General features: G+C 37.1%; 2 protein-coding genes across 2 annotated transcripts; one reads left to right on the top strand and one right to left on the bottom strand.

The window, feature by feature from the left end:
- Positions 1 to 6,481: 6,481 nt before the first annotated feature.
- On the bottom strand, positions 6,482 to 11,357 carry purbb (purine-rich element binding protein Bb). Its single transcript, XM_017489737.3, has one exon. The coding sequence runs from the start codon at positions 11,326 to 11,328 to the stop codon at positions 10,252 to 10,254; it is 1,077 nt and encodes a 358-aa protein (XP_017345226.1). The 5' UTR covers positions 11,329 to 11,357; the 3' UTR covers positions 6,482 to 10,251.
- Positions 11,358 to 18,857: 7,500 nt separating this feature from the next.
- Positions 18,858 to 22,115, top strand: LOC100304696 (interleukin 1, beta). Its single transcript, NM_001200219.1, is given in 7 exon segments — positions 18,858 to 18,932; positions 19,108 to 19,141; positions 19,633 to 19,711; positions 19,815 to 19,995; positions 20,107 to 20,274; positions 20,811 to 20,950; positions 21,530 to 22,115. Coding segments are annotated over 6 exon segments (843 nt in total). The 5' UTR covers positions 18,858 to 18,932; positions 19,108 to 19,109; the 3' UTR covers positions 21,773 to 22,115.
- Positions 22,116 to 23,697: the final 1,582 nt, after the last annotated feature.

Genomic DNA, 23,697 nt, shown 5'->3' on the forward strand with positions numbered 1-23,697 from the left:
TAATCTGTTTTTTATAGATAGATAGATAGATAGATATTTTTTGCTTTTGTGTTTTTGTTCTTTTTAAAAAGAGCACTATAACTACTTTGAACAAGAGAACTAGGCTGTAAAATCGTGGACTATTTTACATGTAAAACATGTTGGATTCCATTCGTCTTGCGTTCTGAAAACGCATAAGAATGATGTAAATCGGGATGAAGGACGCGTCTCGTTATCCATGACATTGTTAAATCTCCGGCTCTCAGCCCCTCCCTGAACAGAGCAGACGCAGAGAAAAGTGTGATTGCAGCGGAAAGCAAGACCTCGGGCTTGCAGGACAGTACTTCCGACATTTGGAAAGTTGCTAAAGTTTGTCCATAAAGTTGCTGGATTTGTGGGTAGGCACTTTTTTCTTTTCTTTTTTTTCCTTCAAAAAAGTCGCTAAAGGGGTCTGAAAAGTCACTAAGTTGGCAACACTGGCCTGCACTGATAGCTAGATAAAAGGCAGCTAAATTTCGCCTCTCCTCAGCAAAAAGAAAATACAGAGGGAGAGGGAACGCGCGGTTTCTCGTTTATACACATTCTATTTGAAAAGCAATAAAATGCACAGAGTACCCAAATGATGCCCTGTCTGTGTTATTTTCTTGAAAACAATTTACGTCCCCCTTCCGATCTCTCTGAAACCCTCAATAACATAATGACTAGTTCCACAATCCATATTCGTCTATTAGCCTATAGGGTTTTCACAAATGGTCTGTTTCAGTGTTCCAAGTGGTCTCAGATCATTGAATAAGGATTTTTTGTGCATATGCGAACAACACAGATAAACTCAGACCCCTCTAAAATAATTCACTTACATGTCTGAGTTCATTTGCTGTGTTCATGTGGCTATGATGACAATAAAGATCTACTTTACTTGACCTGATAAGCATAAAAACACAGAGTAATCGATCTGAGACCACTTGGAAAGCTAAAATGGCTCAAGTCTAAAAAATAACATAAGGGGTTAAGCAAGCAATAAAGGCTTTTTTGAATTGGTACAATAAGGAATTTTTTTTTAAAATACAACAATATATTATTAGATATTGTCATTTGAGTTTGTCCTCAATTACGAACTGGAACTTAGTTTTGACTTGATTTTTACTGGACTTGGCATGCACTGACAGGTGTAAATAATTTTGTTTAGTACTATCCTACTACAACCTACCTTCAAAATTCCCTGAAAAAAAATCACTGCTGACTTAATTAATCGAGTAAAACATTCATTATTTAAAATGGTCTTGATAAGATGGCAGACTTAACTTGAGACCTGACACCTTCTGACTAGACACTTGACATGAAATTAAGTGATGACTGCAACATTAGCAAAATATCCTGTTCTTTTTAACAGGCGTTATTATTATTCCGAATATTTATTGACTAAAAAAAAATAACAGCTTTGTGTATCTAGAACAAAATCAACATGAGTAATTTTGGTAAACAGAGAGCAGGTTGCTATACATCAGTGGCACTAGCACAAATCCCAGTGAGGAAAGCCATAACAACCTCCATGCTGAGACCTTTCCAGGAAGTTTGCCAGCTTTACAGATGAGCTAACATCTTGTGGAGATGTGTAGTAAATCGATATCTGTCTCTTGCTGCTACCCTCAGTCACAGAGCCTATATTTATAGAAACACTGTAACATAAAGTAATGGTGTAATGTGTGGAAAATTTTCTGAGCTAAAACTTCTTCAGAGGAGTACAAGGATGGCAATTGCTGCCTGAGGACCTTCCGTTTATTGCTTTAATGTCTCTCCAAAGGCTTGTATTACATGCATTCACACAATGCAAGACTGAAGACAAGCTGTAGTTACTGATTTAAAAGAGAAAGTGCTACATAGCATCTGTGCCTGGAAATTTGGCCCAAGTCTCAAACTATGTATAAATTAAAATATTGTGATATAATAATATATTTGGCTTATTTATTAATTAATTATAGTAATTCTTGATTGTGGTTGGTCACAGGCTTTTTTAGTGCTTTGTAACATTCAATAAGTTGTTTTTTCTTTGCTATTGGAGCAGGGCAAGCTTTATTTTTTTTTTTGCCTTATTAATATAAAGAGAGAGAACAAAAAGAGACTGATAAGGGAGCACCCATTAGCTGTTATAATGTAAGTGATCTTGTTTTGCACATTTTGCACTACATTAAATTTAGCTAAAACTGATAAAAATGTATGTCATTTTTCAGTTAGTAAAAATTTTTATTATGGAATACATTCCATCCACCTTAAGGTCCGATGTTTTGTGAATGCTGAGATACTTGTCTGCTAAACACGGTTGTAAAGAGTGATTTTATGAGTTACTATATCCTTCCTGGCAGTTTGAACCAATTTAGCCATTTTCCTCTGACCTCTCTTATCAACAAGACGTTTCCACCCACAGAACTATCACTCATCGACCAAACTCTAGAGACCATTGTTTGTGAACATCACAGGAGATCAGCAGTTATGAAACACTCAAACCAGCCTATCTGGTATCAACATCCATTCCAGGATCAGTCACAGAGATCACACTTTTTCTTCATTCTTCATTCTGAGGTTTGATGTGAACATTACTGTAATTGAAGGGCACAAGGTGGCTTAGTGGTTAGCATGTTCACACCTCCAGGGCTGGGGGTTTGATTCCCACCGTGGGTTGGGGGTTCGATTCCCACAGTGGCCCTGTCTGTGCGGAGTTTGCGTGTTCTCCCCGTGCTGCGGGGGTTTCCTCCGGGTACTCTGGTTTCCTCCCCCAGTCCGAAGACATGCATGGTAGGTTGATTGGCATGTCCAAAGTGTCCATGGTGTGTAAATGTGCGTGTGATTGTGTGCCCTGCGATGGATTGGCACCCTGTCCAGGGTGTACCCCACCCTGTGCCCGATGCTCACTGGGATAGGCTCCAGGTTTCCCCGTGACCCTGTAAAGGATAAAGCGGTATAGAAGATGGATGGATGGATTACTGTAATTGAAGCTCTTAACCTGTATCTGTATGATTTTATGCATTGCGCTGCTGCCACATAATTGTCTGATTAGATAACTGCATGAATGTGCAGGAGCACAGGTGTTCCTAATGAAGTGGAAGATGAATGTAAGATATCCTGAGAAACTTTGACATAAAATATATATGTCAAAATAGGGGAATAATTATGTTATAACATTACAATAGCTCAAATTGTGGTTAACTAGCCTTAATAGAGAGCTTTGTAAATTCATTTGTAAATATGCACATAAGCATACCAGCAGCAGCATTAAGATGTCTGAAACAGCCTCCAGCACTCCATAATCATCTGCAGTTTTTCATGTTGACATGCGCAGAATGATGACGCATGCCTTGATGTTGCCATGCACATTCAACACACACACAGCAACATGGGCTAAATATAGCCTGGCAGCACAGCAGTGCACTGGGATCATGATTTCGTCCTGTAAATACAGGATCCCTTCATCATGAAACAACCCCCAACACACACATGCACATATGTAGCTTCATTCCCATTGAGACTTATGTGAAAGGGGATAAAATTCAGTGCTCCAAAACATTTATTAGGTTGAATGTTTTTTTTCTTCAAAAGAAAGAAATAGTAATGGCTCCATTTCCTCTGTTTCACTTCCATAATACAATTGTGAGATCCTAACTATAGGCAGCTACAAGTGATATGCTCTGTGTGTGTTCACCTGATCCACAAATGAAAGCAAGAAATGTCCTTGCTGGGTTTGAAGAAACGCACTAAAAAAATTCCATGCCCCTCTATTCTCTGCTAAACCAGATTATTCTCCAATGACATTTATCTCACAGCCAATAATTCCCTAGATACATGTGCAATTGTTGTAGCAGCCTTATTTTCTGTATCTCAGACAATGCAACACACTATGCTATGGCACTATGGTTTAATAAAAGCACCATCTTTCACTTAACTCAATGGCTTTAAACAAATCAACTTTGATTCTAATACTCTTTAGGGCCATGTGTGGGTTTGAGGATAATGCAATTAAAACACACATTAGAGACATGACATCAGCTCATATCCCACAGCACAGTGGTGCAGTGCATAAAGTTGCCATCTCACAGCTCCATAGTCCCAGTTCAACCCTGAGCTTGGGTTACTCTTTCTGAGGAGTTCAGCATGTTCTCTTCATGTCTGTGTGGGTTTCCTCCAGGTTCTCCAGTTTCCTCTCACATCCCAAAAATATGCTGGTAGTTGGACTAGCTATGATAAATTGCCCATATGTGTGAATGTGTGTGCATGGTTCCCTGCGATGGACTGATGTTCCATTCAGTGTGTGTCCCTGTCTTGCATCCAGTGTTCTTGGATTACGCTCCAGATCTATCTTGACTCTGGCCAAGGTAAAGTTATTAAACATGAATGAATGAATGATCTCAAGCTTCCATGGCATGCAGTGCACAGCTTGGAATGAAAGTTGGAGACAGTACTTTGGTGCATTGGCAGCTGGATGTAATTACGTACAATGTACATTATGTAAGTCAGTTAGGATGGAACAATTTGTTACTTTGATTTCCAGCCTTCACTAGGCTCCACAGTACAATTTTAATGCATCCTAATCAATATCCAAAACCACACGTGTAGCTACTGGCTTTCCTGGTATCGAATGAGATTGCTTAAGTGTTCTGACTGCTATCCTGTGCATAAACATAAGGACTCACTTAAATGGTGGAAGCCATGAAGTACTACTCTATTAATAGGGTTAAAGCACAGAGCTTCCATTAAATAGTACAAGTATTTATCGTAATAGCAGGTTTTCCAAGCCTTCAACTTTAAGCACCTCTTATCAGACATTCACTGTTTCCATGTAGTGTAAGATTCTCAGTTTGACCAAAGCTTTTAAAAAAATATATGATCAGTATTTTTATATGATTGAATAGACAGAAGCTTCCTACAAGTAGCAGAAATGATCTTGCATATAATTTGCCCCACTCAAGGTTTCACTGAATATAATATAAACCTTGAAAGTGTGACATAGATTACAATTGAAACACATTTTTTTCTAGAGGAATCCAGACACTTGTTAAGCACTGGAACGCTTGCATTGAATAAAATGGAGATGTAGAAAAATAATGCACTTTTGTGACATCTGTTTGCAACAAATAGTGCAAAATAAAAATATAAAGGTTTTAATTTAACTCACCCTCATATATTTCCATATATTACAGTTGCACTACACTATATGTCTAAATGTTTTGGACACCTGACCGTCACACCCATACTTGGTTCTTTCCCAAACTGCTGCCACAATGTTGAAGCACACAACTGTAGCATTACAGTTTCCCTTCACTGGAACTAAGGGACCCAAACCTGTTCCAGCATGACAATACCCCTGTGCACAAAATGAGCTCCATGAAGACATGGCTTGCCAAGATTACTGTGTACTGCTATATTTCTCTCACCTTAGAAAGTATCCAATTGAGTTCTACTGGGTATATGAGAAAACCATTAAAAATCACCTCTAAATAGTGGGCCCACAACAGGGCCGTCCGATGGCATAGGCGGAATAGGGGCAAATGTTAGGGGCACCATCCATCCATGGGGGGGCCCAAATGAGTGTGCGATTTTTTTTCTTGCTAATACTATTTTTAATACTATTCATTTGAAATATTACAAAAAAAGCAACATAACTACATAGCTTATATTTTCTGTTGGCCCAAGCGTTGCTCTGGACTGGTGCATCAATCTAATCAATATTAAAATCAGTATAATATAGCAACCATATACTCCTGTTCTCTCTTCAGATACACTTTTAAAATATTTGAATCCCACCCCTTCAAATTCTGGGTCACCTGCTGACACCTTCGCTACCTCAGCACAGCCCAGCGCTGCAGCATCAAGTGCATCTGTCCCCTCTATCTCAGCACAGCACAGCCCCAGCACAGTGTGATGCGTCTCCAAAAAGGCTTTACCAATAGACCCTGCTGACTGGCCATCTGTTTTAGATGATAAGGTAAGAACAGAGTTTGTTCTCAGAGTTACTTGTTTGCTCCAAGAAAGGCAAGGCGAGTAAGGCTGTAATGCTACATTATGGTTTTGTACTGCGGTTTCTGTACTATACTTAGCTTTTCATGCAATACTCTTATTTATATTGTATTTATAATTTAATTTGTGTCACTTTTTTAATACTATTTTTTATTTTGTGGGGGGTTTTGTTTCTAAAATAAAGAAAGTCTCTAAGACATGAAAAATGCACTTCCTGTGTGAGTGTATGAACACAATGATCGTGGTGGAATTGGCTGTGATGCAAGGGCCACCAGCTAAAACCTTGTCTAAGGCACCAAATTTGTCAGGGCCAGCCCTGGCCCACAATCCCACTGACTTTATGCACAATTGAACTTTTTTTTTTTTTTTTTTTAATATTCAGAATACTTTCGTAGATTCTGAACATGGCTGAAAGCCCATAGTCCCCCATTAAACCTTGGGGTTAAAATGAAAACATAACTTGCAAGAAAAAAGACATCAGCACCAAGACAGCGACTAATTTACCATCAATGATAATTTTCTTTATTTCGGTACAAACATACATAGAATTTTCTAAATATAGACTTGTAAATCTCCACTTGAAAAAGTGAGCACCCATAGAGAAATGGATGGCCACCCAGTCTGTGGTCTGTTGGAGGCAATACGAGGTTACAGGATAGTCAAGCACCAGCAGGACTGGAGTGTTCACCTCATTAGAGTTCCTGTTATAGGAAAATGTATCTAGCCTGCCTCCTAACCACTTAATCTTAACAGGAGGTATGTACGTGACGGGGGCACACAGAAACTGAGGATACCTAAAACCTGAGTAGAAACCATATATGGGCTTGGTGTTGACCTTAACATATCTGCCAGAAACATATTAATTGAAAAATAACTATTCCTTTGACTTGTGAAGAAATGTTCCATTACAAGCTTGGTTCACACTTGCATGTCCAAAACAGTCCATCAAGTAATCACTGAACTCTGGAGAATTACTTGGAACAGCAACACAGTTAACATCAATCAAAACGACACTGGTGTGTTTTTAATTTAAAAAAGAAAAAGAGAATTTTTAAAGAAAAATTAAAGGATTTATGAAACATATGGAACCAGCCTATTGAACTTGCACATTCCCCAACTTTGAAACCCAGGAAGACAAATCAACCCGCTGTAGCAGGATATATAGCCATAAACCCGTCCCTGTGTACGTATATTGCTTCCTGGCATTACTTTCTCTGTGACAATAAATTAGTAAAAAATAATTTTTTTTTCATGATTTTGCAGCACTTCCTATCTACTACATAGCTTTTTTTGTAGTGCATACAAGTGTAATTAGTGGAATGCCTGTTTATACCCATAGTAAGACCCTCATCTGAACTATACTGATTAGTCGGATTATTCTAGCAACATAACATTCACACAGACCAAGAAAACTATCATTAGTTCAGTTTACATACAGTATGATGACCACAGAGAAGTCACAGGTCCACAGAATGATCACAATAATCAGAATGATTTCCTTTTTTTGAACTTGAAATAAACTGTAAGGGTGGGTTGGGAGCAAAAAAACAAAAACAAAAACAAACAGCACAGCTGAAGGATTATCTTGCCAACAGCTGCTGGTGCTTTGTCACACTTTTATTTGGCTTGCTTCTTCCAAACACAGTGCTTTTTCTCTACTAGCCAATTGAACTTGAGTGCTTTAACGGCTGACCAGCATTAATTTTAATAACAAATGCTGTCTGAAAAATCTCTGAACATGTCAGCAACAAAAACTTTAGAAAAGTCTTAGAGGGTTGCTCTACTTCCCTTGCTAAGGATGATACAGTCAGAACAGTTAAGAAAGCAGGTTTGCTACAGCCTTGTTGATGCAATTACATTTTCGGAGGGTGTCTGAGCGCAGTGGGTTCGACAATCGAGTCCTTGTGTCTTTCGACACTCAAGTGTTAACGGCACAGCTGAATCTTGGACAGGAATGCTAGCCTCCCCATGCCACAAATGTTAAAATAGGCAGTCTGCTAAGTCAGCTCCCTGCTGCAGGACAACAGCTGCTGCGATTGCAGGTTGAAGGAGAACATGAATGAAATGGAGCAGAGATATCAGCAGTGCCAGTGGCACACATAACTGATTGTAAAAAGTTTAGAAAAAATAAATAAATCAAAAACACCAAAAAACAACAAGGTCACTCTGCTCCGGTCATAATCTGTGTTAAAAACTGTGCTCTAGTCCGCAATTGGATCTTCTGCATAAAAGCAAGGTTTTGCATTTATTAATTGGATCTTGAGCGTTTACAGTAGGACACAGTTATGGAAACAGCTGCCATTTAACATGAAACAGTACAAGTCCGTAGGGATAACAAAAGATAGTTTTATATATGAATACAGAACATGTATGCCTCCCAAAATGATCTCTTAATTTCATTGCTATAAGTAGGAGGCAAAAAACAAATCATGATCTACATCACTCTCAGTAAACTGCACCATAATCGCTGGGATACTGTTGATCCGTTTTAAAGTGCAACAATGAAATGTGGCAAACAAATCAACGCAACACTTTTACTAGCCATGGTCATTACCATTGGGTAATTCACATAGACCTGGTAAGAAAAATAAAACAAAACGGGACCAGCCTAGATGACGCCTAAAGAAAACAACAGACATTGTTGTTGGTTTGCCCTCTAAATGCATGTTCTGGAGAGAGAAAAAAAAAAGACAAACAATAAAAAAAAACAACATCATCGTAGCGTCAACATAGCTACATATACCATGTTTAAAGAACTTAATAAATTAAATAAACAACAATATGGGGAAAGCATGCACAACACCACAATTAATACAGGATAGCTTGCTAACTTTGAGTGCTATCACTGTTTACTTAAAGAGCAAGTTCAATCCAATAGGTCTAATATTTGACTGATCCAATGCTAACCAGTAATATTTTATTATTATTATTATTATTATTATTTATACACTGTTAGCATTGTCTGGTTGAACTATCCCTTTAACTGAAGTCATTTAAACAGGCAAATACAATGTAAAATCTGAGGGTGTGCTGGAAAAAAGGTTGATATCTGAAACAAGATTTACATAACATTAATATTCTTTAGTTATACACATACACACATTTTATATATATATATATATATATATATATATATATATATATATATATATATATATATATATATATATATATATTCTCCAAACTTTTGCAAAACAAAGATATTATTTTCAAATTCCATATTACTTTTCTCTTATAAAATTTGCCTTGGAGGCTTTAATATATGTTCTACTTTAGGTATTAAAAATATGCTGGTTTGTTCAGTTAATTCTGTCAACGTATAATCTGCCTTTATATTATTCTAAACAAACAAAAAGGTACAGGAACCAACCAAAAAGACTTGTCTGATTTTGTTTTGTCCTTTAAATTAAAAAAAAAAAAAGGAGTGTGGTTTCATTGCCTTAACTGGTCCTTATATCTACCGAGAAGTTACATATAACTTTAACTCCAATATAGGCATTCAAATTTGGACCAGAGTTGAAAAGACAGTGCTCAAAGCAAATAACTTATTTTTTTGCCCCCTACTCCCCCAATCAACACAAAGTATTTCATGAATTTTATTTTTCTTAAATCACCTCCATATGTCATTCCCATACACTAATTTGTTTTTTTTTCATATAGTATAGTATATAACTTGTCTTCAGTTTAATTCTGTGAATATTCCTATGACTTCCCCATATATATTAAATGAAAACAGCCCATCATGGGCAGGTGACAGCAGTGTTATTCTTCTGGTCCATATGGACAGAGTTATTGGTCTTTTGCTTCCATAACCATCAAAACTATAATGAATGCAAGTCAAGACATTTCTTTTGAAATATGCTGACCAATATGCCTTCTTTTCTCTTGCTTGAATTTGACTGCGTGTTTTATTTCAGCAGCATTAGTGTTATAAAAGAGTAACTGTCACCTTAGACAATTAAAACTTGCTGGTTTAGAACTATAATAAATCATAACTGTCCCCGAATAAAACATAACTCGGCCGATGGCTCTATACGGTTTATCCTCATCACACAAACTTCACAGAGCTATACATTTTTTTCTTTTCTGTCAAATGAATATCACGCCACGAATATTTGAGTAGGCTATTTTGAAGTCCGATTCGTCATGCACTTTCTTCGCTCGTTTCTGCACAATTTTTTTTTTTTAACCGAATCTCATTATATGAGCACTACATACAGTTTTTTTTTTTTTTTTTTTTTTTTTTTAAATAAACTTTGTGTAGCATCAGTCGTCATCCACGTCCTCTCCCTCGGACTCGTCTCTCCGCTCGAACATTTTATCGCGCTGTCTCTCCTGGATCTCCTTCATCTCCTCAGCGTAGCGGCAGAAGGCGCCGCCGAACTTACTCCAGGCTTTGAACGGAATCGTGATGGAGTTCCGGTAGCTGGGCTTCACCTCGCTCACGCGCAGAAACACGCCGTACTTGTTGGAGCCGACGTCGAAGAAGAAGCGCTTGGAGTCCACCATGATGGAGGTGCCCTCAGGCAGCTCGCTGTAACCGCCTGAGGCCGCGCCAGCCCCTGCACCGCCGCTTAGCTCCTCGTCGTCTCCACCGTAATCGTCGATGAGTTTGGCGAGCGCGTCGCGGAACTCGATTAAGCCCTGCGCAGGTAGTGCGATTGTTTGACCCGCTTGCGCTCCGCCGCCTCCGGGGCCTCCGAGTCCAAAGCCCGGCCCTCGATTCACGGTCTGTCGTATGCGCAGGAACCTGCCGCGCTGATTCTCCTTTAGATCAAGGTAGTATTTACGGTTCTCACGCACCAAGAACTCGCTTTTGAGAGCCCGCCGAGGGCCGCCGTCGTCTCCTGGGCCTCCCCCTGAGGACTGCGCGATCTGCTCGGGGCTACTGGGCCCAAGCTGGGCGTAGTGCTCGATGAAATCGCCGAGGTAGTCGCGGAACTCCGCAGCCACGGACATGGAAAGGGTCAGGCGACTTTTCGATCCACCGGCGCCGACCTCAGCGATCTTGATGAAACGGCCCTTGGAGTTTTGCTTGACGTCCAGATAGAAACGTTTGTTCTGGATGTCGAGGCGCTTTGACGCCAATTCCTGCGTCTCTTGCTCCCGCTGGAACTGCGAGAAACCGCCGCCGCCTCCTCCTCCTCCTCCTCCTCCTCCACCACCACCACCACCACCACCACCACTACTGCCTCCACCACCGCGCTCACTCCCGCTGTCTCCATCCGCCATCTTCACCACCACCAGCCAACTTGTCCCCCTGCCTGCACTGGTGTTTGCGTACAGCGGACGGACAACGTCGTTGACGTCAAGTTCACGGAAGTGGAATCCTCGCGATCTCATTGGCCGTGCATCTGCCACTAATAGCCACGTGCGCTAGTTCATAGGTTTACGCGCTTGTCATCAACAGTTCAAGGGCGGGTTCACGGTTTTTTATTGGTTGGAGATATTTCTCCACACAGGCACTTCCTGTTGTTGCTTCCAAGGAGAAACGTTCCTGAAGGTCTGATCCGAGACCAACTTTCCCCATTCCATGCGTTAAATATCACCATAATGTACAAGGCAGAAGCTGAACACAGATCAGCTGCTGAACCTGTCCGTTTATAACCACAATTTCCTTTCATGTTGAACAGCGGCATGATGTGAGAAAGGTCGAAATAATTTCCATCTAATATTGATTAATAAATGTTTTATGGATGGGTGTTTCCACCCACAGAATTGTTGCTCACTCATTTTTTTTTTCACATATTCATATATACATACACATATATACACATATACATACACACACATAATATATATAATATATCATTTCCATTTAATATTGATTAATAAATGTTTTCATGTTTTATTTATGGATATATATTAAAGGTTAATATATATTCAAGGAAACAGTTAAAGGAAAATGGCCAGATTGATTCGAGCTACCAGGAAGGATATAGTAACTCAAATAACCAATAACTATGGTAAACAGAAAAGCATCTCAGTATGCACAAAATATCAATATGCCTTGAGGTTGATGGGCTACAACAGCATAAGACTGCATTGGGTTCCACTCCAGTCAGCCAAGAACAGGAATCTAAGGATCGTGGGCACAGGCTCACCTAAACGGTACAGTTGAAGATTAGAAAGAAAGAAAAAAATCTCCTGGTCCTTTTCCAGTCTTCAACTGTCCAGTTTTGGTGAGTCTGTGTCCATGATAGCCTCAGATCCTTGTGGAATTCTTGTAGAATTTGATGTGGTCTTCTGCTGTTGTAGCCCATCCACCTCAAGGTTTGATGTGTTGTGTGTTTTGAGATGCTTTTCTGTTCACAGTAGTTGTAAAGCATGCTTATTTGAGTTATTATAGCCTTCCTGTCAGACCAGTCTGGTCATTCACCTTTGATCTCTCTCATCAACAAGGTGTTTCAGCCTTCGTTCACAGGATGCTTTTTTCTTTTTTCCCTCACCATTCTGTGTAACTCTAGAGGCTATTGTGTGTGAAAATCCTAGGAGACCAGCAATTTCTGAAATACTCAAACCAGCCCATCTGGTACCAACAATCATGCCACAGTTAAAGTCAAGTCACAGAGATCACTTTTTATGCTCTACAAGCTTTGCACACCTAGATTTGGTCAGGTTCTCCCATTCTTACTGACAGATCTCCTCAAGCTCAGTCAGATTGGATGGGGAGCCATCTTCTGCCATCTTCAGGTCTCTCCACAGAGTTATGGGCTTCAAGTTTGGGCTGTGGCTGGGTCACTAAAGGACATTTAGTGGCTTTTCATGAGCTAGAAGGGCAATTATCAGAGAAGTGCCCAAATGTCTCAGGTTCAGTAGGTTTGTTTCTTTTACTCATACTCTACAAAAAAAGCCTTTTGGACCATTTAGCTTCGCCTATGGAAATTTGTGATAATTTGCATAATATCCAAAATCTACTTTCACAAACTGATCCTAGGATTTTTGGCCAGTCTTTACTATCTTGAAGATTTGAAGATTGCTCTGGGCTGTGGTGTGATGGGCTATGGTGACATAATTGCTTCTCAGGAATCCTAAGTCACATCAAGCTGGAATTTGGTATGGTGCATCTATGTGCTAATCTGTAAGTGGACTTTTGATGTTGACCTAATTACTTTAAAAAAAAAAAAAAGGCTGTCATCAGCCAATAACATTTCAGCAGGCATTTGACAGGTTTAACATTGAGCCATCATCATGAAATTTGAATGGTAGGTTTGGGTAGGTTTTAGACCCAGTGCTATGTGATGCAGTCTCATTCAAATTGGACATTAGGGGGTGCTATTCATGTTTGTGCACGCAAAAGCAAGCAAATCTCTTGGAAAATAAAGTGTGCAGTAAAAATTCTTCTTCAGCTTAATTTCTTTGCGCAAATTGCTTTTTGGAACATTTGGCTCTGGCACTTAAATTTGAGATAATTTGCATAATATGAGAAACCTTCATTTGCTAACTAGTCCTAGGATTTTTTTTTCCACAAAATTGATGTTACACCACTTAGGATTGTGTGACTCTCAAAAATGATCAAAAACTTGTTGACGTTTGTAAACAATATGTCAGTCAATTCTAAGAGACAGAGTTACATTATGCAAATAGATGGAATTCATGAAAAACGCATTAAAAAAGAAACCAACAATTTGGTGATGTCAGTGAGTTGCAGGCTTGATGCAGTTATTGCAAGCAAGGGATATGCAACAAAATATTAAGTGTTATTTACTTTCATTTACTTCAAGACTCATCTGTTCCTATCCTTTTGCTTGCCTAAAAATGGAGTGGTCTGATACAAAAGGTTCTATGTTCTACAACCCCAATTCCAAAAAAGTTGGGACAATGTGTAAAATGTTAATAAAAACAGAATGTAATGATTTGCAAATCTCATAAGCCCATATGTTATTCACAATAGAACATAGAAAACATATCAAATGTTTAAACTGAGGAAATGTACCATTTTAAGGAAAAAATAAGGTAATTTTGAATTTGATGGCCGCAAAAAGTCTCAAAAAAGTTGGGACGGGGAAACAAAAGGCTGGAAAAGTGTTACTAAAAGGAAACAGCTAGAGGAACATTTTGTAACTAATTAGGTTAATTGGCAACAGGTCAGTAACATGATTTTTTAAGTAAGTAGATTTTTTTTTGCATATGCCACTGCTATTAAAGAAATAAAAACTCCATTCTCATTTCCACTGTATTCTTTTTCAATGAAGTGTGCGAGTTGGGAAATTTGGAATTTGGAAAATTGTTTACAAAAGGCCTAAGTAACTTTGTTTTGACTATATTTAATGCCACTGTAGTAATATGTTGGGTTTTAATTGCTGTTTATGTACAGAAAATTATTTTACAGGTTTTTTGTTGCCAGTAAAATGTATATAGTTATATAGTTATATTTATATATATTTTTATATGGGGGGGGGGGGGGGGGGGGGGCACGGTGACTTAGTGTTTAGCATGTTTGCCTTGCACTTCTGGGGTTGGTGGTTTGAATCCCACCTCCATCCTGTGTGCGTGGAACATGCATGTTCCAACTGTGCTTTGGGGCCTTCCTCCGAGTACCCCGGCTTCCTCCTCCTCCAGCCCAAAGACATGCGTTGTGAACTGATTAGTATTACCAAATTGTCTGTAATGTGTGAATGTGCCCTGCAACGGGTTGGCACCCCAAATAAATATTTGACCATATTACTATAAACTTTACCACCAAACTTTATACAGAAAAGTTCTGGTAACCACAGCTGCCTTTTCTTTCTTATTATTTATTTATTTATTATTTTTTACAGTAAATTTAAAAGAATTATTTCTTCAGTGTAGGCACTCTTTATTAACCTTCCGGTCCATGTCAGGTTGCATCACTCCACCCCGTTGACCATTATCGTCCTATAACTGCATGTCATGCTATACTGAGTTAAAATACTGTATAAGATAGTAGTGTTAAAAAGGCAATGATTGTTTGTGTTTTTTGGATGTTAATATACATCTCTATAGCTGATTATATCATGTTGGTCTATTACATATCGGCCTATAGGTAGACATCAGTAGATATTTCATATTTCAATTCCAAACTTTAAAGGAATAGTGTCATAACTTAATGAAAAAAAAATGTTTGCAAGGATATGGGAGAGATGACTCATATGAAAAAAAAGTCATGCTGAAGGCAAGAAAACTTGTCATAAAACAACAAAAGCACAATCTGTCTGGTGATTTTTCAGAAAGGAGAAAAATGTGTGAGCTGATAATATACTGAGACCCAGCATATTTAGTCCTTAACGACATATTTAGTCCCTTCATTTACATGGGCCAAAATTCTGTGAGACAGTGACTTGTCTTTGCCACATGAGGGCACTAAAAACCTAGAAATCCAGGTATTGATGCATAATAAGGCATAGGCACTGTCTATACTTGTATCTGGTGCTCCAAATATTCGTACCTGTACCTGTATTTTGATTTACAAGTGTGCATTCTTATTTTACTAACTTAATCATTGGAATTGGGATACTTTACTAAATTTGTCATAAATATTAGGGTATTTACTTCTCAATACTCAAATTGATGCTTTCTCGTTTCCTCGCTTCTCCGTCCTCCAGCCCGTGACCGGAAATCGATCGAAGTCAGCCATCTTGAAGGACATATCAATTCTCTAATTGCACCGCGAGGAGGAGAGGAACGAGGAATGAGGTAGCTTCCAGAGGAGCTATTGTAGGAGTGTTTCTTGTCGAAAAACCTGAAGCAGTTATAAATTACCCTCCACCTTTACATCTGCCACAATATGAAACAATGGCGGGTACGCTAATCACTCATAAATCTAAGTGTGCTGCATGAAGTTTTTGTAAATGTAGACTGTATTGCTGTACACTTTTTAGAGCATTTTTAAGCATGTTTTGGATTTTTTAAATTTTAATGTAGGGGAGATATTAACTCAACTTAAATATGTGTTTAACTTTAAATGTAATGTTTTCATAATTTTTATGTTCAAAATGCACCTCATATTTGGCAATAGAGAATTAACTTTATATAAGCCTAGAGTTTCATTTTAAATTAATGCAGTGATCACACAATTTTTTTGTAGCTTAATCAAATATGCAAAATATTAAGATTCAGAAGTGTAATGAAATGTTGGTTTATCCTTTTTTTTAAGTTTTTTTTTTTTTTAAACAACAAATACAGTCTTCACAGGTGAAACCTAAGACTCAAACCAAGAGATTAAAATTTATAGCTATTAATTCTTTAAACAATCATTTTAACAGGGCACACCTGGGCAGCAAGAAACACCTGTCACCTGTCACATTTTCCAATATTTTTGATCACTTGAAAAGATGGGTGGATTAAAACAAAAATGTTTCAAAGTTTTTTAACACATCTAGATGTAAATATGAAGAAATGAAATATGAAATCCATGTAGGTGCGAGGATACTCACCAGTGTTTGTTCAGTTTATTATTATTATTATTGTTGTTGTTGCTGTTGTTTCAAGTAATTAGAATATAATATCATCATACATTTATTTGTTAGCACTACTTTGTACCATCATAACAGTACAGAGTTGCACAAATCACTTACGAATGTTGTTTGCATGTATTTTAACTATATGGTTATGAGTTTACCAATAAATTGAAACTTATTATGAATGACTGAAGTGGTTATTGAAGGTAAGGCTTAACTATCAGTAGTTATTATAAAAGAGCCATAGTTTGCTATTAGTTCTGCAGGAAAAATGTAAAACTCAGTAATTTCTGTGTTAATAATGAACTTTGCTATCATTCATATTGAATAATTAACTAGTAGTTCTTATTATTTAATAGGCATTAGATACATTTTAATTAAGAACTACTCATTCGTTCCTGTAGGTTTATAACATTCTTGAACTTTTTCCACATGTGGTGCCTTTAACATTGCCACTTGAGGGCACTCTAAGGCTAACAAGATTAGTGTGTCTAATAAAGTGTCCGTTGAACACAAGTGAACCCTGGCTAGAGGAGGCTGACAAAAGCTCATGCTGACAGTTGACTAGAGTCAGTATATGTTCACTTACAAAGTGATCTTTTTGACAAATTTACCTGATAAAGCTACTAATGAATATAAGTATATTCATTGCTTATTTTCTTGATTTTTACTTTTTATATATGATATATTCACTATGTTATGCTTCTGGGAAGTTAGGTCATTCCAACCTCGCAATAATGTAAAATAGAACAATTAAAATAGTATTTGAAAAATCTGCATTTTTCCTTTTAACACTACTTTTAAAAAAAAATAAAAATAAATGTCACTTCATTTATTTTATTATTTACTGAAGAATTTCAATGGTTCATTAAATATGGCAAAATCAAATCTGTGATTTTTACACAAAGAATTATTAAAAAAATTGTGTTCTAAATTGATTCATGTGAATACACACTGGGTTAACTTCAGTTTAAATTGATTTCCTTTTAAGCATTATGGATGGGCTGTTTCCAGTATTTCTTGTTTTGTGTTGGCTTTAAGGCCAAAGGCTTTTGGATTATGAAATGTTTTGAAAAAGTATTTTTCTTGCTTCACCCTCTTTGTCCTTTTCAGTCAGGTGTGTCAAGCTACAGCAGTTAAGTAATCATGTACAGTTGCAGTCGGAAGTTTACACACACCCATCATAGACATGCGTGTCTGCAAAATCGTCTGCTCGAGGTGAAACTTGCCAAGGGACATTCAACTAAATATTAGGTGTGCTGTATGTATGTATGTTTTTGACCGTGTATGTCTAATTTTGTACTTGTGTTGACTACAGAACACCCCAAATAAATTAAAACTTGTGAACCAAATTCTTGTTTTTTTTTTGTTTTTTTAAAAAATATGTATGTTGTACAATCATCCTTCCCCAGAAAAAGAACAGTTCAAAGAAATGATTGAAAGCCCAATATTGCCATGACATTTATGTTCATGATGATTTTATGTAAACTTCTGACCGCAGTAGGGTTCTGCCAGTTCAGTCGTTATGAAAGCTCATATACCCAGTTCTATATAACATTGTATATTGTTAGTGGCCATTAAGTTGTAATGATGATAAATGATTAAAGAAACGATATGTTGAGATTTACATAATTACATAATTTCTTGCATGAAATAAATACGTTTGAGTACAATTTACTCAAAAAAGAAAACTGCTGGTTAAAATTACTTATATATTTTATGAACATAATTCCTTGGTGCCATGTAAACCATACTAAAAATCCATAGGTAAAGTTACCAAGACTTGTGTGAAAATTCTTGCCACACTTTTCTTGATCTCACTCCAGTATTACTTTCAGTGTAGTTACACTATTTTATTATTATTAGTATTAGTATTAGTAGTAATATTATTAGTATTATTATTATTACACTGTATAATATTAAAAAAAGACAGAGTAGAAAGAGTGATTTGTTTATTTATTTTATTTAGGTTATGTAGCAAACATAGACCAGGGTTTCACAACCTTCTTTGTCAGCTGAGCCCCTTCAATCTAAATTATTTGCCTTAAGTACCCTGAGATTTCAAGGAGGCTTATCAAATTTAACTTAAAACTTAATTTTACATTTTAATATTCCCTAGTGATGGTCGCTTTTGAAACACTGTTTCATGAAGCTTCGAAACCTTTATGAATCTTTTGTTTTGAATCAGTGGTTTGGAGCGTGTATCAAATTGGGCAAGTCGTGTGATTTCAGCAAAGGAGGCTTCATTACAACATTATTGTTCGAACACTTCAAAGCAGTGAATCATTTTGCAAAGAAATTGGTTCAATTGAGTCATTCCATGGGAAAAATTTATTCCTTGGTTGCAAAACCCTACACTTAACATTCCAAGGTGACGTCAGCACGAGTGAATTTCCAAGATAGCAGCCATAAATACTGCAGCACAAACACAAGACTGCATTGACTAGCAGCTCAACAGACATAAAGAGACAACTTCAGAAGGACAACTTCAGAACGCAGTTTCTAATCCGAGCCCATTAACCACTGGTATGTATTCTGTGAATTTATATGCATGTGTAGAAAATCTGATGCTTGCAGAATGAATGTTTGACTGACTAACTGATTGATTTGTTCACTGTTTCATTAACTGATGAAAACTAAATGTAAGATCAATTTTTTTAATTCATTATTATTATTTTTATTTTATTTTATTTTTTTTTAGAAATGGCTGACAAAGATTTGTTAATGCTGGAAAGGTAAGTCTTGTCTTGGAAGCAATTAATAAAATAACCTACTGCAGTTTTGAGGGCAATATCTTGTGACATTAGTATTATGAAGTTTTGTTTAACCTTAACACTGTTACTGTTATGTTATAATAATATACAATATAATATAAAATAAAAATATAAGTCCTGTGAAGGTGTTCAGTCGCCTAGATGATTTTGATTATCCAGTAGTAGAGAGTCATCTGAAAGATGAAGCTCCTTGGATGTGTTGAAGTTTTTTCAAGAATATAATTCTCCATATGTTTAGCCATTTTTCATTCAGACTATTTGTTGTAAAGCACATTTGCTTTTGTAGATGTGATTGGAAGGGTTTCTGGTCTGATGCTGGTAGTCAAATACTTTTCCAAGATGACTCTTCTTCTTCATTCATAGCAAGCAATACATTAGTGATTAGAGAAATTTTTATCAAGCTAAGTCAAGAAATAAACACAGTCCTTCATGAAATCATTCCCTTTTATCAGGTACTTTGACAGTGACTGTGGATTTGATTCAGATGACATGGATTTTGACAAGCTGGACTGCTCTGATCCTTTGGCCATGGTAAGTCATGGATTCAGATTTGTAAACCTTCACCTCCCCTCACTTCAGCTCATGTTTTTTTTCACTATATGAAAACCTGAGCTCACTGTGGACTGTTTCACAGAGCGGCAGATGTGACCTGCACAAAGGACTCCGCATCGAGGTCACCAAGGAGCCTCTTAGTATGCGCCATGTTGCTAATGTTGTAATCGCTTTGCAGAGGCTGAAACTCACTCAAAATATTCAGTCCACGGAGTTCACCGACCAGGAGCTTTTCAATGTCTTCATTGATAATGTGATTGAAGGTGCAGTTCAAACATTATATCTTAATGTATATGCATATATTCTTACTTTGTTTTGGTGTGAGATGAAACTGACTGCATGAGCACTGACACACTCCCATCTTCCTCACACAGAGAGCATGGTGATCAATTTGAAGTGCACTGAATCCAAGAGTTACAGCCTGCAAGACAAGGTTGTGCGGTGCACTATATGTGACAAGTCTAAAAGGGCTTTGGTGCAGAAGGAAAAGCTTCCTCTTCTGCTGGCTTTTACTCTGAAGGGTGGAAATAAGGAGAATAAAGGTAAACTTTCAATACAAACCACTTACACTACTAAGAATTTATAGTAATTGATTTGGTTCCAAAATCTGAGGCCAAATTCAATCAAATCATATAACATGGCAGATAGATAAAGACCTTGTTCAGGTGCCAAACTGGACTCTCTGTGATTTGAATTTACATTCGCTTTCGCAGTCATTAGCTTAGTACCTAAATGACCATTCTACTACTACTCTTGCATTATGTTGCCATATTTTTGCACATTCCCCATCTGTTTATAATTCTTGCCATTTCTTCTATCTTCTATCCATCTATCTATAATTTCACTCTTTGGCACTGTCCAGAGGTTTGGTTCACCTTTTGAAGTCCTGACTTTTCACTTTTAGTTCTCATACCTTTTCATACCAGTTCTCAGTCCATCATACCTTTTCAGACTTATTCCTTCTTGCCATTGCTTCTTTTTGGCATGCTTGTCTATTGTAAAATAATAATAATAATAATAATTAAAAAAAAATTAAAAATCAGTACTGACATTTAACCAAAGTGATTTTTTTCAACAGCATGGTTCAACCTCTCGGCCTACACTCCACCAAACTGCACAGAAAACAAAAATGGCCAGCCTGTATGTTTGGGGATTGTAAAGACCAATCTCTTTCTCTCATGCACACTGGAGAATGAAACTCCTTTTCTAGGCTTAGAGGTATGTAAACAACCATCTGGTCCATTTAGGGTTAGTCACTGGCACACAGTCTTTGACTCACAAGCAAGAAAGAATACAATCAAGGCAGATTCTGTTGAAAATGTGTCTTAATTCGACATAAAATGCGACATAACTAATATTTGATTGAAGCGAATTAAAGGGTTGAATGAATGTGTTGGGAATGCGATTAAAATGTAACTTTTCATAAAAGGATGTTTTGAGCGTGATGTTCACTTGTATTAATAAAAAAAATATTTGAATATTTGAATGCTTATATTTCAAGGTAAAATGTAGTTATAGTGGGTAGAGGTAGAGTACAGGTGCTGTAGAAATGTAATGTTTTAAGTTTAAAGTCTTTAACCTTTGCTTTACATGCATATTTGTAAATGTAATATCAGTGGAAATTAATGGCACCCCAATACAACCTTAAGCCTACTGATTAGGAACAAATTCAGGACAAAGAGAGGCATAACTAAAACTTTTTACACGGCAGTCAATCAAAATGTCTGATGCAGTGAAAATCAGAGAACACTAACTTATAATGGTTATTATAAAAGTAATGCATTCATTCTTTTGTAGGAGGTAAAAGACAAAGAGAGACTGAAGTCCATCCAGGAGAATGATGGCATGGAACGCTTCCTTTTCTTCAGAAACGGCACTGGTGACTCCCTTAACACCTTCGAGTCAGTTAAATACCCGGGCTGGTTCATCACCACCTCAAAGGATGACGATAAGCCAGTGCAAATGTGTAAGCAGCAATCCAGTCACCTCCAGCTGTTCACACTCCATGATGAGACTGTAGTCTCTCAGAATGAGATGTGATTCAGAAAACCAGTTTCCAGAAAGTATGTACTAGGTACAAGTGTAAATCCGGAGGCTCATTTTATGTTTAAGTATATCTCAGCTCCCGAAAACTTTCCTGTTCTGTGCTTTTTTGTGGTTTCACAATAATCACAACATGAGAACAGAATTCTGTATTTTTTATATAAAAAAATATATTTTGTGGGATATGTGACAGCGCTGTGTTTTCACAATAATTACAAATTATGTTTTTTATTTAACTTTATTTAACCTATTTATTACAAAGATTGTATTGTGTTGTATTGACTAATGTGAATAATTTATTGTTATATTTAAAAGCCTAATAAAATAAACTTTTATCAAATGTGTGTCAGTGTATGGGATTTGCATAAAGATGAGAAATCTCAGCTTAATTTAGGCTCAAAGTGTGGATGGACTAAGCTGACTTTGCACAGATTTGCAGATAAATCTCAGACAATTCAGGCCTGAAAGGAGAGTAATTGCACTGTCATAAAATTAATTCCTATTCATTAGTTATACTTTCTCATTCAAGTTTCTTAAAAAATATAGTTTATGGTTTAATAAAAAGAAATGATAAACTATAGTTTTAAAAGCTCCCAAATGACCTAACGAAAAGTGTTTGCTCTAACATTGGGAGACTGCGAGTTTGAATCCCAACAATGCTACAGCCATTTATGGCCTGGAGTCCAAAATTGGCTGTGCTTTGTGGGTGGGAGGGACAGCATACTCTCTCTGCCCCATTACAGCGACTCTAACCAAACTGTGGGCCTCTGTAAATTCATGTATGCATGGGAAAATTGCATTCTCATGAGTGTGTTACTCTACCCTGTGACACAGCATGTAATGATGAGGTTGGCTTGCTTCATGTGTCTCCGATGAAGCATGTGTTAGTTTTTACCCTTCCAGGTTGATAGCTGTTGTATAACAGGGAAAAGCTAGTTGGTGTGTTGGAATTGGTAGGTGACCAATTTTGGGAGAAAAAGGGGGAAAGCTATAGTTAAAAAAAAAATAAAAGCTTCGAGGTTTTTCTCAAAAACAATTATTTATCTAATTCCGACTCACTATCAACCAAGGCCAAGGGAGAAGGAAAGTCTAACACACATCCACCACTGCTTGTTTTTGAACTGCTCCTAAGGCAACATGATAGGAAGAACATTATAACTGCATTACTTGTCGTACAGTACTGTGCAAAATCTTAGGCACCCTAAGATTTCCAAACATTAGTTTTCCAGTACAAAATTAAATGTTACAGAAAAACATTTGTATGTCAGTAAAGAAAGCAACACATTACATACTGTAAGAAACAACTTTTCAGACAAAAAACATAATGAAGGCTGCTGAGTTTTGCTGCAAAAATAAGAAGCAAGTGTGACAGTCAAAGTCTCCAGAAGAACTGTCACTGGTTCTGTAAGATGCTCAATAAAACTTACAGGTCATTTCCTTATAAACTCACTAATTCTACCTGAGACTACTAATAAATTTTTTTTTTAAAGCAAATGGTCGACACACCAAATATCGATTTTGTTTCATTTATTTCTGTTTACTGCTCTTTATAGTATTTTTTTAATATGTAGAATTATTTAATTTTATTATGTTTAAAGGCATATTTGTTGTATAACATTTCTTTGCATATGCCTAAGACTATTGCACAGTACTGTACATTAGATAATAGATGTTGATGATTTGCAAATGTTGCTGTTATCGAAAGGTGAGAGAACAAGGCAATCCTTCCCTCACAGAGAGCAAGAAAACATTTAACTGGTAGTGTATGCCCAGTGCTTGTCATTTTACTTGTATTTATTGATTGAAGTTTTTTGGGTTGAAATGATCACAATGTCAGTCACAATGTCTTTTAGAAAGATGTTTATTTTTTAATCTACAGCTCAGTAACTTCATAACAAGCTTAAATGTCTAAGAAGAAGAAG

Source organism: Ictalurus punctatus, chromosome 16 (genome assembly GCF_001660625.3).
Source record: "Ictalurus punctatus breed USDA103 chromosome 16, Coco_2.0, whole genome shotgun sequence".
In the NCBI taxonomy this organism is placed as follows: Eukaryota; Metazoa; Chordata; class Actinopteri; order Siluriformes; family Ictaluridae; genus Ictalurus; species Ictalurus punctatus.

Excerpts from the sequence above, each read along its gene's own strand:
- purbb (XM_017489737.3), bottom strand. The coding sequence starts at position 11,328 with ATGAGATCGCGAGGATTCCACTTCCGTGAACTTGACGTCAACGACGTT.